The sequence below is a fragment of the Nicotiana attenuata genome, chromosome 7 (assembly GCF_001879085.1).
Source record: "Nicotiana attenuata strain UT chromosome 7, NIATTr2, whole genome shotgun sequence".
Taxonomy (NCBI): domain Eukaryota; kingdom Viridiplantae; phylum Streptophyta; class Magnoliopsida; order Solanales; family Solanaceae; genus Nicotiana; species Nicotiana attenuata.
The window spans coordinates 4,229,719-4,248,129 of NC_031995.1; the positions used below are offsets into that span (position 1 = coordinate 4,229,719).

The following is an 18,411-nucleotide window of genomic DNA, read 5'->3' on the forward strand; positions in this document are numbered from 1 at the left end:
GTCTCGTTTTTTGGGGGGGGGGGGGTCAAATTATTGTTCTAGACTCCATGCACATATAGTTTCGATCTATGAGTTTTTTAGGTATACATGATATTTTCATTTTACCACCTATAAAAATCAGTCTTCCCTTATGCTGACTGTGAGCGTCTTGGAGGAAAACCTTTTTATACTAGCACACCGAAGGGTGTGGCCTAGCGGTCATGAAGTTAGAATGGATTATGTGATTAGGGGTTTTAACTACCTAAGGTCTCAGGTTCAAATCCTAGCTGAGACAAAAACACTAGGTGTTTTCTTTCCATTTGTCTAAGCTTTGGTAGATAGAGTTACCTGGTACATGTTGCTGGTAGGAGGTAGCAGGTATCCCGTGGAATTAATCGAGGTGTGCGCAAGCTGGCCCGGACACCACGGTTATAAAAAATATCAGGGTTTTACCTTTAACGATCAAAAAAATTATGAGATCAGGGTTCAAATCCCATGGAGGCAAGAAGGTGTAAGGTGATCTCTTTTCGTCTAAGTTCTGATGACAAAGTTATCCAATGTCAGTATTGATGGAAGGTAGCAGGTACCTATAGATTAGTCGAGGCGCACAAAAGATGGCCCTGACCCGATTGTTATCGCAAAAAAAAAAAAGGGAAAAGAAGAGACTTGGCTAATTGAGTTGTTTGTGGATGGAGCCAATGGTTTGTGGCATATGCATTATATTTCTACTGTATTGGGTCGTATGTGCACTTACATGTTGTACTTTCTTCACGCGTCTGTTTATTTTACTATATCTAGTTCTTCCATGGCATTTTTAACCATCTCTATCTTGCTTCAGGGAGTTTGTGAACAATGTTTGGTACATCAAGATACTTTCTCCACTTGAAGTGCAACAGATGGGGAAAGAGGGCCTTGATCTTCCAAATGCTGGCCAAGCACAAAGGCTTCCTAGCAGTGGCGTCGGATGTGATGACTATATGAACCAAAAGGGCTCCCGAAATACCATGAACGGGATACCCTTGGGGTCGCTCGACTACTAATGATTAATAGTGACCCCTGCCTAAGGTAATTGTACCATATGGTTGTTGTTGCCCTTGGTTAATGTCTGCAAATTTCTTGTACCCTTTGTTGTGTTAAAATGTCATGTATCTTTCTACCTAAAGACAAGGGCTAAGTCTCATTTGAAGCTTGTATCCCAGATAAGTACACTGTAAATTATAAATATTATTATTGATAAGCCTGTGGAACTACCTTCTAGAGAACAACTGCAGAAATATCAGAATTAGCAGTAGCCACAGTTTTGACTTTGCTAGATGCATATATTGTACCTTTTTATTTTCTTTTTCGGATAAAATGCCCTTTTACACCTCTATTTGGGAGGTTTGAGATCAATTATTGGGACAGACAGACCGGTAAAACAACAGTCGACCTCGCTTTATTTATACAGCTAAGGTCTAACATCGTCTCTTCTTTTACACATTTTTATTCCTCCTCTCCTGATGCTCGAGCGTCGAGGTTGGTTGAGTCGAATGGTGGTTGTATGAACTCAGAAGCCCTCTGGTTCACAAATTCCTAGCACCTTTTCCATGTTTGGCTAAAATTTCATTGCAAGAAGCCAGTTTCTTCATGATCCTTAGACGGACTTTTTACATGTCTTTCCCCTTTTCTATGTAAGGGACAACTTGATAATTATAATTTGATAATTAAAAGTTAATCCTTGATTAGGCTGAAAAAAATTAAGTCAAAACTTGATTCATATTCATGCACATTCTATTTAAGCCCAATATAAAAGAAAGGAAGTTTTACATGCTATAGCTAAATAATACACCATATTTATTACTATAAACCAAAACATTTAAAAAATATTACTTATTTATAGTCACTTTTTATATTTTATAGTAAAGTACAAATATATACAAACTGATCCTTCAACTTTTCCCTCAACCCTCTCTTCTCCCAACTCTTTCTCCTTTTTTTCCCTATCTCTTTACCCTCGACAAGTGGATTCCTCCATCTATGTTATGTACAAGCAATAATAAACCTCTGTGAGTTTGTGATCTTCGAGATCTCAAACCCTATGGTTTAGACTTCCATGAGAAATGCACTGAATATTTTGTATAATATCTTACAGTAGAAAATTTACAGAAGAATCGATTCGATACTGAGAAATTCGAACCGATACAGGCATCCAGCCGTGGTTTTGGGGGGTCTGGGTCAAAGTTGAGTCCGGTTTAATGAAGGCATAATCATGAGTGATTCATACTCCCTTCTTTCATCTCCACCGTCAGATCCAAATATGAAAATCACGAAGTCGCGATCAGTCCATTACCGGCGGCGAAAACACCGGAGGAGGAAGATCGGAGGCATCACCAGATCTGGATCCAACAGAGATGCCGGAATCCATGGCTTATTCCCCTTCTTTGTATCTCACATTTGAGTGTATTCGTCTGATCCGGATTTTGGTAGATACAATGTGATAGTGTTACCCAGATCTGGCCGGAATTGAATTTTGTTCGTCTCAATTTTTAGTTTAATACAATGTATATATTGTTTTGCTTAGCTGGAAGATGGCAGCAACTTTCTTTTCTTCTTTGCTATTGAGACACATACAATGATACAAATACATTATATTATGTACAAATACACTCAAATTTGAGTGTATTCTGTCATTTTCAATGCAGCCGAATCAAATATAGTAAGTTGAATTAAATACAGTAAATTGAATACAGTGTAAAAGCAACTACGAATGAATACAATTAATTGAATACAACCGACTATTTTGTGATTTTTTGTTGTTTGAATACCGTCGATTTGAATACAATGTAAAATAATTTAGAATGAATATAGCCGAGTTCAATACAATATATACAACCGAATTGTATAGAGCGGTATACATCCCATTTCTTGAAATTTTGTTGTTTGAATACAATTGAATTCAATATAGTGAAATTGAATACAACATAAAATATATAAGAACGAATACATCCGAATTGAACGCAGTGTATATATTGAATACAACGACATACATCCCATGTCAAGTAATTAGTAGCTACAGAATATAATTAGCTGAATTAAAGCTATGCCCAATAGTAAGCCCCAAACAATAGTCATTTGTGAAAGTTCCCTAGAAGAGAACATAGATCAAACGTGCTCCAATTAATTTCATAGTTGGCAAATTGTGCACTTCCAAGAGATGATCGAATAACCTTATGGATACAATTTTCAGCTTGATTCTGAAATTGAATTATTAGTGACAACATACCATGCCATAAAAATAAATAACTTGCAATATAATTTGACATTTCTGACTTAAAAAATGAATCGGAGAGAAAGATAGTTAATTTACTAAAATTATAGTAGCTCGGTACATAAAGTATCCCGCCTTCACGCTGGATCGGGGGAAGGGTCGCACCCCTAAAGGTGTGTGACGTAAGCAGTCTAACATGATCCATTTAAACCTACTAGAAGAACAAATGGACAGAGTTTGAAAAACATGTCACCTGATTTAATTAAGTTATGCAACTAACAACAAACTCGGAACCAACATACTCTTCCCACCCTATTATTTTTTTAAAAGCAATCAGAAACACAACATGATCTGTTTATGAATTACAACATCATGTTACATTTTTGACACTTTGGCTATTCTTGCAAATCTTTATGATCACTTCAACTGCAGCATCCATCTCTTCTCCTCTTACAGACTTAAAATTCTCACTAATATGTCTAACTTTCTTCCTCAAACTTTCCCCATTTTTCTCACAAATAACACCTCTAATAACTTGTGCTACCTCTTGTCTACCAATCTTTCCTTCCTCATCTTTCACTATCTCCACCGCCGCGCCAAGTTCAACCATCAACCTAGCATTTATAGGTTGATCAATATGCATTGGCATTGCTATAATAGGAACACTAAACTCTATACTTTCCATTACAGAATTCCAACCACAATGACTTACAAATCCTCCGATACTCGAATGGTTAAGAATTCTTTGTTGTGGTACCCAACCATCCACAACCTTACCTCTATCTCCAATTTTTTCAAGAAAATCTTTAGGTAATACGCGCTCGAGTATAGCTTCCTCCTCCTTGTGAAACCTTACAACCCATATAAAATTAACTTGGCTAAGTTCTAAACCAAATGCTATCTCTTCAAAATCTTCCTTACTCAATAAATACTCACTTCCAAAGGAAACAAATACAGTCGAACGCTCATTTTTCGTTCCTAGCCAATCGATAAGATCATCATCATCATCTTGAATATTCATAGGATCATGATCTTGGATTGGATAGCCAGTAGGAACAACTTTCCAATGTGATAATTCGGTTATATAATCGATATATTTAGCCTCGATTGCCTTTGATGTACTCATCAAAATGATTCTTTTCGAGTTTCCTATTTCAGCTAGTAAAGGATGGAGGAGCTTATCTTCATGATCTTTCTCTTTAGTAGCTTGTTCCATAATAACTTGGAATTGTTGTTGCTCAATTTTACTCAAATAAAGAGCTGGAAATGGAAATTCAATGGATGAATTTTTGTGTGAATGCAAAACATGTGAAAATGCAGCTGCACCAGAAGTCAAGAGCATTACTGCTGGAACGTTATGTGAAAGGGTAGCAACTTCTTCTGCCCAAGGTGGTAACATATCATAGATTAATAAATCGGGTTTAATTTTTTGTAATATTTTTGAAAATTCGGGTTTTGACATGTTAAATGCGATCCTGAGAGCGGAGATGAGATGTGGTGGGAGGCCATTAGTTGTATGGTAAATAGGAGGAAGTTCAGGTAATTTTGGTAGATGAAGTTCAACAAGATCAATTGAAAGAGAGTAATTTTGAGGGATTTTTTGCTTGATAAGATTAAGATTTATAGGTGTAGAACAAAGGTAGATGTAAAAATCCTTGTCTATAAGTTTTTTGGCTATGTTTAAGTATGGAGATATATGACCATATGCTAACCATGGAAACATTAATACCCTCAAACTAGTAATACCTTGTAAATCCATGAAAATCTATCTTTTTCTTGGTTATAATTTTTGTGTATGATTATTTTGGGATATGGGGTAGGGTTGAAATATAAGAGAGACTAAGGGAAATGAGGACAAAATGACATGAAGTGAAGAGGGGCCTACTTTCTTGATAATGATATGAATTTCACAGTTAGGACTCTGCATTATTTATGGTAAAAAATATCTACCATATTAATTAGAGATAGAGTCGGTCAGGCGAAGCCAGAATTTGAAGCTTGTGGATTCGAGATTCTAGTCCTTTTAAGTTATTCTGTTCTAAATTAGTATTTTATACATATTCGAATTTGTTCATACGGGTGAAGTACACAAGTAGCCATTAAAGTGGATGATCTTGAATTTTTGTCCCCGCTTGTGCTATAGGCAGAACTTCAAGTTTAATAAGAGTTGTCCTTTGCCTGCCTCATGGGCGATACTTTTAACTTTTGACCTTGAAGTTCTGTCCATGGGACAAGCGGAGTTCAATTAAAAACCACTCCAAAAAGTAGTCATCCAATGGTTGTAATGTTTCAATGATTTGGGGAATTGGTCCCCAGCTCCCAACTAAAGCAATTTATTGTATTGCCAAGATAGCTACACCTTACAAGGAAATTCAACTTTGAATATGAAATGTCAGATTCTTGTCCACTTGTTCACCAGCTATAAATGTGACACAGTAAAAGTTCAATTTTCAAACTTCAAAACTGACTAAAGTTGAAAGGATGGTTACTGCACCATGACATAGAATTGGAGAAATGTGAACAGCCAAACCACTAGAATAAAGATACATGATATCAAGAACATGCCTACTTTCGCAAGCTAGGGGTAACGCCGCGTACACACTACTCTCCCCAGACTCCAGTTGTGTGATTATACTAAGTGTTTGCTGATATCATGAACATGAACACACAAGATAGAAGTAAGACTGTGTACACACGACCCTCCTCAAACCCCACCTGTGGTTGATATGAAGAACATGAACACACATCACCGATGTCGACAACCTTTGGCTGGACATTGCTTGCTCTTCTTTTTTTATAACTGTGGTGTCCGGACCAGCTTGCGCGCATCTCGACTTATTCCACGTGATATCTGTTACTTCCCACCAGCAATAGGTACCAGGTAACTTGATCCACAAAAGCTTGAACAGATGGGAAGAAATTGCTTGCTTTTCAAAGTTGAAATTTCATTTTCCTGGAGTCTCATATTTGCTTTAAGATACAAAATGGAGGAGAAGAAGTGTAATATAAACTAGGAAGACTACCGAGATTTACAAAATTTTCTAGGCTCATTTTGCATTACTTTCTTACGTCTGAGATGCACTACCACTAACTGTTAGTTGATCCAATTTTTCTCCTGACAAAATGCTCAAATTTGCATTATTGTCATCATCATAGTCTTCATTATCACCACTACCATCATCATCGTCATAGTCATCTTCGTCATCACTACTACCATCATCATCATCGTCATAGTCGTCTTCATCATTATTATTGATGTAATTGGGAATTCTGTCAACTATCAGCTCGTTGGTGCATCCTGTAAGCTGCTTAGCTTCCATCTGTTCTTCCGAAGTTTTTGCCAAGGACAAGAGAATGTTCTTTGCTTTTTGATCAGGAGATACCCCGGAAGATACCATCTCATTGAACCAAGCAACGGCACTGCCAAAATCCTTATTCCTACCATACGCGTCCATGATTGTAGTGAAGATAGTTTGGTTAGCCTTGATACCATGGACCCGCATTTGCTCATATTTCTCCATCATCTTTTCGAGGTCATTTATTTTTGCATATCCCTTAATCAGTGTGCCGTATGTGACAACATTGGGCTCCAATCCATCCTGCTTTATTCTTCTGAAAAATTTCTCAGCACCCTCCATATCCGGTGCATTAATATAAGCTGACAGCATTGTTGTGTATGAGCAAAGGTCGGGGCTACATCTGCAGGGAAATACGGAAAATCAAAAGTCTACTTGAGAATGGATTCCTACGTGAGCAAAGCATCACATTGACAATTTCCCAAATAATTGAGTCGGCGAATTTAATCCACCATGTATTTTACTTTTCCCCTTCCCTTTAATTGAGTGAGTCGGCGAATTTAATCCAAATATTGAGTCAGAGAGTTGGGTCAAGTTCAGGATTTGGAAGGAAGACAATTTATATTATCCACCTACATGCTTTGGCCAATAAGCGCTAAACCAGACAATGTTAGAGCAAAAGATTAAAAAAAAATGCATGTTTTCTCAGAAGTATTTGTTAGAAAAATGTCTGTACGAGTTATTTTAGAAACTGGTTTGTTAGAAAACCATCTGGATGAGTTATAACAGTGGGCGCATGAAGAATTTTTAATGTTGGATGCAAGATTCATCCGCATTCCGAAGTAAGCATCCTAGGAATTTGTTGTGAGGATTGTTGGACGACAAATTAAGTGAGGCAAAGTATAGGAAAATCAAGTGAGACCATCTGGTGCTGACAAGCAGTGGATAAAAGTTTTTTGAGTTAATAAAAATAATAGTTAAAAGAAGTTTTCATGGAAATGTAAGCAAAATCCCACCTGTCTCTTCGCATGCTTTTGAAGACAGTTCGGGCTTGTTCCACCATTCCTGAGATTGCAAATGCATCTAGCAAGATGTTGTAAGATTTCTGTGTTGGCCTGAAAAAAAGAGGTGCGCTCATATAACCCTTGTAATTAAAGGATAAGAGAACACAGTCACTGGCTTCAAAGCATAGCAAGATAACGTCATCTGGGATGGAGACTGAGAACATATATGTCTCTGAACTTGAGTTACTCTAGCTAAAAAAGTAAAAACCTGGCTTAAACACATCTCTACTACAGATTTTGGTGCTTTCTAGCGGGATCTAGCATCAGAAAATATCTTTGCAGAGAATAAAACCAATTCCATTGAAACAAGAAACCATAATTTAGATGATTATGTTTTCGTCAACCACAAATGTCAATAAGAAAGTTAATTGGTAATCTTCTTTCAGAAAAGTGCATCTTCCACTCTGGAGATAGAATGTGTCTCATCTTTCAATGTGCAATGATAATCAATTTAATTTCTTTCCAATTATTAGGACAAGGAAAACGTATAAGGTATGTTAAACATGCTTTCACTAGTTGATGAAATGGCACATTTTAAAGTAACTGATTATAGGGGGGTATCTTATGTAGAAAATCATCTTTTCATGTGTCTTCTTTTTGGAATACCTCTTGTATACACGAGCTTTCCCAATCATTATATCATATCATTTCATATCATCATACTATACTATCAGCATGAAGAATTTTAGGTAAAGTTATTTTACTAAAATATCCTTCAAAAACTGAATGACCAAATTAGCCTCTACCTAAAATTAAAATCATCTCCCATTAAATGATATTTGTACTTAATGCGTTGGTAAAGAAGTTCACAATATTAATGAAAGAAATAATCCGAATAATGGGTGTTGCCGTATGTTCCAGCCGTTATTGACGTTATGGAGGATTAATTAACACAATTTTTTTCTGATATTTTCACACTACCTTTCTATTCTTTCCTTCTTCCAATATTCAATTTCCTCTCCTCCTTTAAATCCTTTTTTACATAATGTTTCAGTTTTAACACTTGTATATTTTTTCTGTTATAATTTTATATATTCATCACTTAATTATGGAATTTAAAAGGATTCTTCATCATTAAATTTTAAAAATCACTATATAAATGGACACACCATATGCATTCACCATTATTCTTTCAGCATGATCTTTAAAGCTTTTTTTTCTTTTCATTTTTGCTTCTTGCTTCTTACTTATCATTTAATGTTTACTAATTTATACTCCCTCTATGAATTAACTATCCAACCATGTGGACCATAGAGAAAACTTTGTCAATGAACTCCAATAAATTGGCCGAAGCATAAAGAAAGCGTGAAAGGTTTGAAGAAAAAGCCAAGGTTTTAAGGCTACAGAAGGAACATGCAAGATAGAAAAATGACATGCCAAATTTAGCATTTTTATCTAAAATAATCAAAATATTCCCATACGGGACACACATGTCCAGAAACTAGTTATACTAAAAGTAGGAAGCTCCAAAGTGCAAAGTCGAATTACCAAAATGTCCATAGAAAATTGAATGACCATTTTATCCTTCATCTACTCTTATAATAGACAAAATTAGCCTTGAAATGTTATGTACTTTAACATCTGTTAGAAAACGAAGTTATTCCTTCATAAATGGGTACATTAACCAAGCTTCTTTTTGTGAATTCCAAAACTGAAGGATTTGAAGCTATGTTGCTCGGACTCTCCGAAAATGTCGCAGGGTGCGTGTCGAATCCTTCAAAAGTAGTGTATTTTTGGAGGATCCGACACGGGTGCGGCGGCATTTTGGAGAGTCCGCGCAACATAGATTTGAAGAGTTGTAATTGATAAAATAATGAAAACTAAATGATTCCTTCTCAAATGGGTACGTTAGCCAAGCTTCTTGTACCAAAAACAGTTAACCAATCTTCTCTTTTTCTAAACTTAAACTGAAAAATTTGAAGAGCTGCCATTGACAAAATAATATACTTAGCAGATCCATCTTCCATTAACCCTATTCATTCTAATTGGATTACTCTCTATAATGGATTGTGGTACAAATTGCCAAGATGTCGTTATTCATGTCTATATTGATAGGAACTATAGGATTCATCTATATGCTTGTGATATACTGATATTCTTCGTTTTTGGAGATTTTATTCTATACAACAAGTTGGTTGGTCCATAAAGACTGAATAACTGTGAGTATATCCTAGTAATTTTTATTAGTAACATCTAATTAATTAGTCTGTCTTTGAATGTTTGATATATCATTCCCTTTTAGAGGAGTACGATATATGTCTTTATGTGCTCAGTGCTCTAGCTGCTCTTTTCTGGAGCACCTCTAGCCTCTAAGTAACTAGATAAGTACACATGTTGGCGCTTGGCAAAGGTTCATCCCATTGTTTAATCTACAAAAATTGTTATGTGTTTCAGTTAATATGTTTCTTTAATTTATTTTTTATTACCCTTACTATATTTACTTTATAAACTGTCTCCTACTTATATCCAATAAATCATGGCGCGATTTCTTTAACTTTTCTAACTCAAACATAACTTTTTGATAATGTTTATGTAATATTTTAAAAGTTTTGTATTCATTAATATTGGGGTACAGCGCAACGCGCGTGCTCAGAAACTAGTATTGATATAAGTATTTACCTTAGCCGGAAAAAAAAGATAATAAATGAATCGAAGGTGCAAAGTGTTAACTGCTCGCAATACTGTCTTCCCTCACCCAACAAGAGAAAGAAGGAAGCTGTGGGAAAGGAAAACAATGTTAAAAAGCTTGGATAACCAGTGAAGTAAAGAACTAAATACCTGACACCAGCATCAAGCATTTCCTCAAAAACAGCGAGTGCCTCCTCTTCTCTTCTAGCCTTTCCATATGCACTAATGAGCAGGGCGTAGCTAACGACATCAGGTCGAAGACCAGCTCTTTGCATCTAAAATTAGGCATTTGCTTCAAATTACTAATATGTGCAAATGTATGAAGCCATTCCATGCGCCCATGATTTTCAAAAGCAAATACGAGACAATAACTAAAATAGACAAATAATACTACAAATAATCCTGCAAATAAAGTCTCGAAAACTTAGAAGAAATTAGCAAGAACATAAGTTTTTTAAAAGACCAGTAATATCTCAAAGTAAAATGGTGTAATACTACTGCATCAGGGAGTAATACAGAGAAATATGCTAACAGCTAAAGCGAACAAACCTATAATAGCATAAATACATTTTCTGATAGGAAGAGATGTACAAGCACTTGAGTAGTTGTTCAGCATACTTAATGACCATTCTCAGAACAAATCAGAACCTAATAAATAATTCGCAAGTACCTGATCATAAATGTTCGCGACCTCCTTGTAGTTCGTCTCAAACGACATCAAACTGTTGTAAGTAACCGTATTTTGTGGAATTCCTCGCTCGGTCATCAAAGAAAACAGCTGACGAGCTTTCTCATACTTTCCAGACTTCTTATACATATAGATCATCATGTGGAACATTTTCTGGTCTGGCTTCAGCGGAGGTGCATCCATATCCATAAGAGCTTCAAAGACTTCTTGAGCTTCATTAAATTTGTCACCCTGTATTAACCCCTTCATTAGCCAGGAACTTTATATAAATGAATAAAGGAACTAGCGGATCAAATTTTTTCCTTCGATTTTTGAGTTAAGCTAAACATCTTTTATCCCACATAAGCACTGCATGTTGAACTACTGCTTTCTTATATATCGTTATCTGCTATTATTACCAGTGAATAATCCATTGACATTCGCAGATAGCCAGATATGGTTCCCCTAGAAATAGAATGCTTTAGAACCACAACAAATCGTAGATTGAGAGCAGAATAAGATTATAAAGTTATCAAAGAAACGGCATTCGACTACTATATTTTTTCAATCTTCTTGATTTTTTATTGCTAGTTAAGCATAAGGGTGCTCAGGTTCAGTTTGGTCAATTTTTTTTCCAGTATTCTACTACCAAACCAACACCAGCAGCTTTCTAAAACAAAGTAAAAGTTTCAGAAACAATTACTTTTGGTTTTCAAGGCACCATTTCAGTTTGACTTGGTGTGGTGGTTTTGCAACTATCTTTTCTCTCCCCAATTAATTACAGTTAGAAAAATGTGTTAAACTTTAAACTACATATGCTTCATGTTAACACAATCAAAATCTAAACTTAAAAATCTAAACTGGAAGATCATTTCGAGATCTTCGAACATATTCGAGGGTTCAATGTTACTATTGTAACTTCGGCCAACACGCAAGATGAGACTTTACCACCGTGGAGCGGCTTTTTGCAAAAAGATGAGGGGGAAACTCAGTAAGATGTCGGAGAAGCGAAATATACGAGATCACAAACGTAGATTGCTCGCGGCAAAATATGAATTGAGACGAAAGCTTTATAAAGCCCTTTGTAAAGATCCCGATCTTCCTAGTGATATGCGGGACAAACATCGTTATAAGTTGTCCAAGTTGGCAAGAAAGAGTTCCTTTGCACGAGTAAGAAACCGATGTATTTACACGGGTCGCCCTCGTTCTGTATATGATAAAAATTTCTCGTATCCTTTTTCGTGGATTAGCATCTCGAGGTCCTTTGATGGGCATAAAGAAATCTTCTTGGTACCAAAAAATAGTTTCAATTACCCAAGGAAAACACTGATACAAGAAGAAAATTTTATACTACCAGGGAAAAAGATTCTATCAATAAACAGACCAGTAACAACTAATTGGAATATTTGGAGAAAGAGAATTAAGATTTTGGGTGCTTTTGGTATGGCACATTTATACGTGGAACCTGCTAAAGTACAACAACAACTGCTACTACCACTGCTAAGTACCAATTTCCTGCTTGACACTTCATCATCTTTTTTCGGTAAACACTCTTTAAAAAGAGTTCTTTGATGATCTTTTTCAATTTCCCTAAAATTAAGGAAATCCATCAATTAATAAACTTTCGTTTAATCACTATTCTTTTTCTTTTTTTTGGAAAATCAATTTCCAGTACTACAAGCAACAAGAGTCAAATACTAAGCAACAGATTTAGAATGACTAAAATCTTCAGATATTGTTCAGAAGAAGAGACTTATTTTAAAGCAGAAGTCAGAGGAAGTAAACGACAGATTTCACAAAGATGTTCTATAATATGACCTTTTATTCCTCTTTTCTCTAATTAGTATAGTCATTGTTAACACCACTAATGCAACATTTGCATCTCAAAGCATTTCTTTGAACCACTAAATCAATTCCCCCCGATAGTCTATTTGGCATTAAAAAAGTGTCTGAATCAAAACCTTTACTGTCTAAAGATTCATACAGAAATATCATTAATGATCTTTTTGTATAAAAAAAATGATTTAGGAATATCACTAACGGTCTTGACCTGGAGCTTCAGCAAAATGCACGGATCTTAAGTCAGAATCGTTACCAAGCAGCATACTCATCACAAATCTTAAGTCAGAATCATTACCATTTTATTTTTCTTCTCATTCTATCACATAATGGCCAAGGAACTTACGTAGTGGACCCTTCGCTAGTAAACAAAAAGATGATTGCAGCAATTGTTAGTATTAATTTAATTCGGTTACGTAGCTTTGGCATGCAAGATAGAACATGAAGTTCATGATTCTATCATTCCAAAGCAAAGCACCAAACCAGCCATTGTATGATACAAATGCTCTTCTCCACCACAACAAGTAATCACGCTTAAAAGAAAACACTCTACTACAACAACAACAACATACCCAAAATAATCCCACATAATGGAATCTGGGGAGGGGAGTGTGTACGCATACCTTACCCCAACCTAGTGGAGATAGAGAGCTTGTTTCCAACACACCCTCGGCTCAGGATAAAAGAAAACACTCAGATCACAAGTATTTATGTTTACAACTTCACACTCAACATATAATAGCCTACTAACCGAGTCACACAGCATGTTCAATTCAATTGACAAGAAAATTTTAGTTTTACAATGGTACAAAAAAAATCAAAATTTCATAGTTGTGTTTAGCATTTATCATTCACCTTCTTATATCTTTAATAATTGAGCTCCTAAGTCTCTCTCCTTCCGTTATATTGTTTGCTACATTACCTCAACAAAGATTTTGAGAATGATTTGGTATGTAATAGCAGAAGGTTCAGGGCCTGAAGTTTGCATTCTCCGAAATATCGCTTCTGCCTTACTGTACTGACCTCCTTTTCCATATGCCTCCATCAGAGCAGTGTGAGATATCACATTTGGGGGATAGCCCTTCTTATTCATGTAGCCTAAAATGCTTTCAGCCTTACTGAATTCCCCTTGCTTCCCGTAGGCCGTAATAAGCATCAGAAAGTCCATTTCATTAAAATCCCACCAATGCTGAGTTTGAAGCCATTCAAGAATCTACAGCGGAAACAACAGATTAGACTATAAGGAATTGAGATATACATAGACGAGTACTGGCTATAGCATCCAGAAATGGGAGACAACTCATGTAAAAACTCAAATGTCAAATTACTAATTTTTAAAATCTATTTAAAAGAATGAAAAAAGAAAATCAACAGTGTACATAACACATATATCCTTGAGATTCAAAAGAATAATTGAGAAACTGATTTTAGAAACCGAATTTATTTGGTAAAACAAAGATTCTACGAAACCCCAACTTCTTAGCAGAAAAAGGAAAATCCCAGATACCCTGCACTACAGAAATCAGAAATCCAATTGAATATCACCATTTTAAACCTAACCCTCATAATCCACACCATATATATGGAAAAAGATTTTCTTTGAGGAAAAATTGAATGCAGAGAGAACAGTCCATACCTCACTAACAAGGTTCCACTTCTTAAGCTGCTTAAATCGAACCAAGCTACCAAGAACAAGGTCCTTGGAAAGAGACTGGTTCTTGGACCTCTGGCTTCTCAGCACCGAAACAGCAGAACCAGTTTCTTCAATTTCATTCATCATCTTTCTCCAGTTCTTCTGATCTGCTTCATCCTCGGCGCTCTTGAAAACCTCTACTTTCTTCCTCTTCTGCATGAATTTTCTCGGCGCCAGCATGCCTTGACACACCACTTCTGCTCTTTTACATATTTTAACATTTGTATCCAATAAATTCCCACCACTATTTGATTTACTGCATGAGAAATGACGGTTTTGCTAAGCACAAGTTCAGAACACGGAATTCAATCAAACCCAGAATTTAAGAATGAGCTGCCAAAGACAAACCTTTTAACTCAATACTGTCAGACATGGAGTTGCAAAATGGTAACAAGTCACCAAAATAGCAGAAACTGCAAAACTCCTACATTTCTGTACTGTTTTCCTACTCAAGACGAATCTAGGATTTGAAAATTATGGGATTGGGATTCTAGGACAGCTACCTCAAGTGCTAATAACAGGGTCCGAAATTTAATATATGTACATATACAGTGGATTTCATAACACATATACAATGGCTGAGCCAAAGTTACTGGATTTTGCCGAACTCATAAGTTACACTTTACATCCTGCCCTGCCTACTCTAGTTACATTTTTTTACCATCACTCTTTTTGTGGTGTTGCTTGGCAGTAAAAATAAAGCTAACAATTAAAAAAATCATCAGATATAAGATTCAAGAACCAGTTAAAACAACTATTTTTATTCAATAAAGCCATAACTTGGCATTCCCTGAGTCCGGGTATTTCGAGGCAGGCAAATTTTGGACGGGGAATTTTGTTAAACACCACACTGTAAGCAGATAAAATCATGAAAAATTTAAATTATTTACTCCAAAAATGTTCAAAGATAAGATTTTGGCTTATTTAACATTTCTCAACTATTTTATATCAATCCAATTCTAAACAGCAAATAAGACTCAGAACATACAAAAGAAAAAACAAAACAAAAAACGGAGATAGTCAGTATTCTCTCTACACCTAGCGTAAACAGTTCATAAATAAGAAAATTCCCAAATTGGTGAACCATTTAAATACCCTTTTGACATAAAGATGTATCTTTGTACAATATCAAGCACAAAATATAATTCTTTAAGCAAAAAATAAAAAAAAATAATTAAAAAAAAACAGTGAGAAAACCTCCAGAGGGAAGAAGAGGGAGCTGAAATGAATGGTTTGAGGAAAATCATCATTGTTTGAGGCATTTCCTTCCACTTTCTATAATTGCTTCTGCTTCTGCTTTGGCTGCACTAGCTCACTGCAATCCTCGCGGAGTTGAAGATTTGAATAATCTTCTTAGATATTTCTTCCTTTTGTCTTACCATTTTTTATTTTATTTTTTTTGTCTTTTATATTACAGTAAGTATATGTTATTTTAAGGTCTTATCTGTTGGGCTTTTTCATGTTAAAATATCATGGTATAGCCAGTTTTCGCACTGGTCAATGAAAAATAGCCAGCGTTTATCAAGTCAATGAAAAATAGCCACTATTTTGCTGCAACAGGGACCGGTCCAGTATAATATACGGGAGTTCTGGTGCATTTGTGTACGAACTCCAGCATATTATGCTGGACCGGTATACTTTGCTAACTCCTGTAAAATTTGCGGGAGACTGGAGCACCAGTGCTCCAAACTCCAGTATATTATACTGGACAATTATACTTGCCGGAACTCCCGTAAAATTTGCGAGAGTTCCAGCATAATTATGCTTGAACTCCCGTAAAATTTGCGGGAGTTCCAGCATAGTTATCCTGGAACTCCCGTAAATTTACGGGAGTTCAAGCATACTTATGCTGGAACTCCCGTAAAATTTGCGGGCGTATTTTTCCAGATTTTGAACAGTGTTTTCGCTCAGATTTAAAGTGGCTAATTTTCGATGACTTTTGAAACTTGGCTATTTTTCAACGACTAGTGGTAAATCTGGCTATTTTTGAATTTCACCTCTCTTGTATATTCAGCCCGTTGAGGAGGTAAAAACAGCGCCAAAATTTCACGGTATAGCCAGTTTTCGGACTGGTCAATCAAAAATAGCCAGCGTTTACCAAGTCAATGAAAAATAGCCATCGTTTTGTTGTAATAAAGACCGGCCCAGCATAATATACTGGAGTTCGGTGCACTTGTGTATGAACTCCAGCATATTATGCTGGACCGGTATATTTTGCTGGCTCCACTATAATATACTGGAGACTGGAGCACTGGTGCTCCAAACTCCAGTATATTATACTGGACCATTATACTTGCTGGAACTCCAGTATATTATGCTGGAGTTCTAGTGTATTTATGCTGGAACTCCATCATATTATGGTGGAGTTCCAGCATACTATCCTGGAACTCCAGTATAATATGCTGGAGTTCAAGTATACTTATGCTGGAACTCCAGCATAATATACTGGAGTATTTTTCGGGTTTTGAACAGTATTTTTGCTCAGATTTATCTTTACATAAAGTGGCTAAATTTCGATTATTTTTTAAATCGGGCTATTTTTGAACGACCAGTTGTAAATCTGACTACTTTTAAAAATATCCCAAAAATAGCACTAGCTAGCCAGTTTTCGCAGTGGTCACTCAAAAATAGCCATCGTTTGCAAAGTCATTGAAAAATAGCCACTATTTTGCTGCAACAGGGACCGGTCCAACATAATATACTGGAGATCGGTGCACGTGTGTATGAACTTCCAGCATATAATGCTGGATTCCAACACGCGGAAAGTTCCAGCATTAATATACTGGAGATTGGAGCACCTGTGTACGAACTTCCAGCATATTATGCTGGACCGATATATTATACTGGAACTCTAGTATATTATGCTGGAGTTCCAGTATACTTATGCTGGAACTCCAGTATATTATGCTAGAGTATTTTTCGGCTTTTGAACAATGTTTTCGTTCAGATTTATTTTTATATGAAAAGTGGCTAAATTTCGATTACTTTTGAAACTGTGGCTATTTTTGAATGACCACTTGTAAATCTGGCTATTTTTTAATTTCTCCCGTTGAGGAGCCATTTTTGGCCCATTAATAGTAGCAGGGAAAATGACACTGTATAGCCACTCCCAAAATAATAGTCGAAAAATGTATATTTTTTGTATTATATATATATTTTGTATATTATATAAAAAAAATATAATCCTGTGTAAGAGGCTATTTAGGTTAAGTCTTCAAAGATTTTTCTTAAAAATACTTTTTTGACATCAAACATCAGAAAATAACTTTTTTTTAGAAAATATTTATCAAAAATATCATCCGGCATACAAAGACAAGATGTCTTAGCTCGTACTTTAGCTTGCGCGAAAAGTATTATCCATGAGTACTAAAATATATCAAAATTTTGAGAATTTCGTGTTGAGTTCTCTTTTATTTCCTAAAAGTTTAGATAACATTTTCAATCGTGAAATAACTTAGACTCTTGTGCAAGCATTACCGTAATCAGCTTAAGAACTCTAAACAAATTATTAATGAAGTCTGTTTGGTGGAATAAATAATGACGTATATTAAAAAAATAAAATCAAAAGGTCGTTATATTCAAAACTCCAATTGTGACATCCCTTCTTTCCGACTTCACATCACGGAATGCACCCTTCTTATATTGATAAACACAAAGCAGTAAGTAAGAAGCCCATTTGACATCTCTTCATCTGCCTAAAAAATGGATCATAAAAAAGAATAGGAAAAAGTCGACTATTGGAATCGAACCGATGACCACAATGCAATGGTCTAACCTTTGAGTGCCTAAGCTATCTAGAAATGGTAACCCTTATATTCAATTGAGTCTTTTTAAGTTTAAGTAGTTGAGATAATAACCTGAGAAGTACTAGTTCTCTTAGAGCCTGTTTGGAAAGTCACTTTGGAATTGGATTTGGGTGTAATTGGGTGTAATTACATAGTTTGGCATGTTTGTTTGGCCAAGTAATTACTTGGTCAGCATGGAATTGGGGGTAATTG

The 18,411-nt window shown here is 35.7% G+C and overlaps 4 protein-coding genes across 5 annotated transcripts in view; 2 read left to right on the plus strand and 2 right to left on the minus strand.

Annotated features, from left to right (window-relative positions):
- Positions 1 to 1,293, plus strand: part of LOC109228570 (auxin response factor 6-like) — a 7,176-nt gene extending 5,883 nt beyond the window's left edge. For both annotated transcript variants that reach the window (XM_019393699.1, XM_019393700.1), the window contains exon 14: positions 818 to 1,293. In XM_019393699.1, coding sequence (XP_019249244.1) covers positions 818 to 1,019 — 202 coding nt within the window. In that variant the 3' untranslated portion in view covers positions 1,020 to 1,293. The remainder of the gene's footprint in view (positions 1 to 817) is intronic.
- Positions 3,310 to 5,044, minus strand: LOC109228571 (beta-D-glucosyl crocetin beta-1,6-glucosyltransferase-like). Its single transcript, XM_019393701.1, has one exon. The coding sequence runs from the start codon at positions 4,983 to 4,985 to the stop codon at positions 3,597 to 3,599; it is 1,389 nt and encodes a 462-aa protein (XP_019249246.1). The 5' UTR covers positions 4,986 to 5,044; the 3' UTR covers positions 3,310 to 3,596.
- Positions 5,649 to 15,810, minus strand: LOC109228572 (pentatricopeptide repeat-containing protein At3g59040). Its single transcript, XM_019393702.1, has 7 exons — positions 15,611 to 15,810; positions 14,357 to 14,669; positions 13,643 to 13,933; positions 10,885 to 11,133; positions 10,365 to 10,489; positions 7,539 to 7,637; positions 5,649 to 6,925 (listed from the first exon to the last, which is right to left on the minus strand). Exons 1-7 carry the CDS (start codon positions 15,673 to 15,675, stop codon positions 6,292 to 6,294), a joined length of 1,776 nt encoding a protein of 591 aa, XP_019249247.1. The 5' UTR covers positions 15,676 to 15,810; the 3' UTR covers positions 5,649 to 6,291.
- LOC109228573 lies at positions 11,140 to 12,639 on the plus strand. The gene has a single exon (XM_019393703.1). It carries the CDS (start codon positions 11,818 to 11,820, stop codon positions 12,451 to 12,453), a length of 636 nt encoding a protein of 211 aa, XP_019249248.1. The 5' UTR covers positions 11,140 to 11,817; the 3' UTR covers positions 12,454 to 12,639.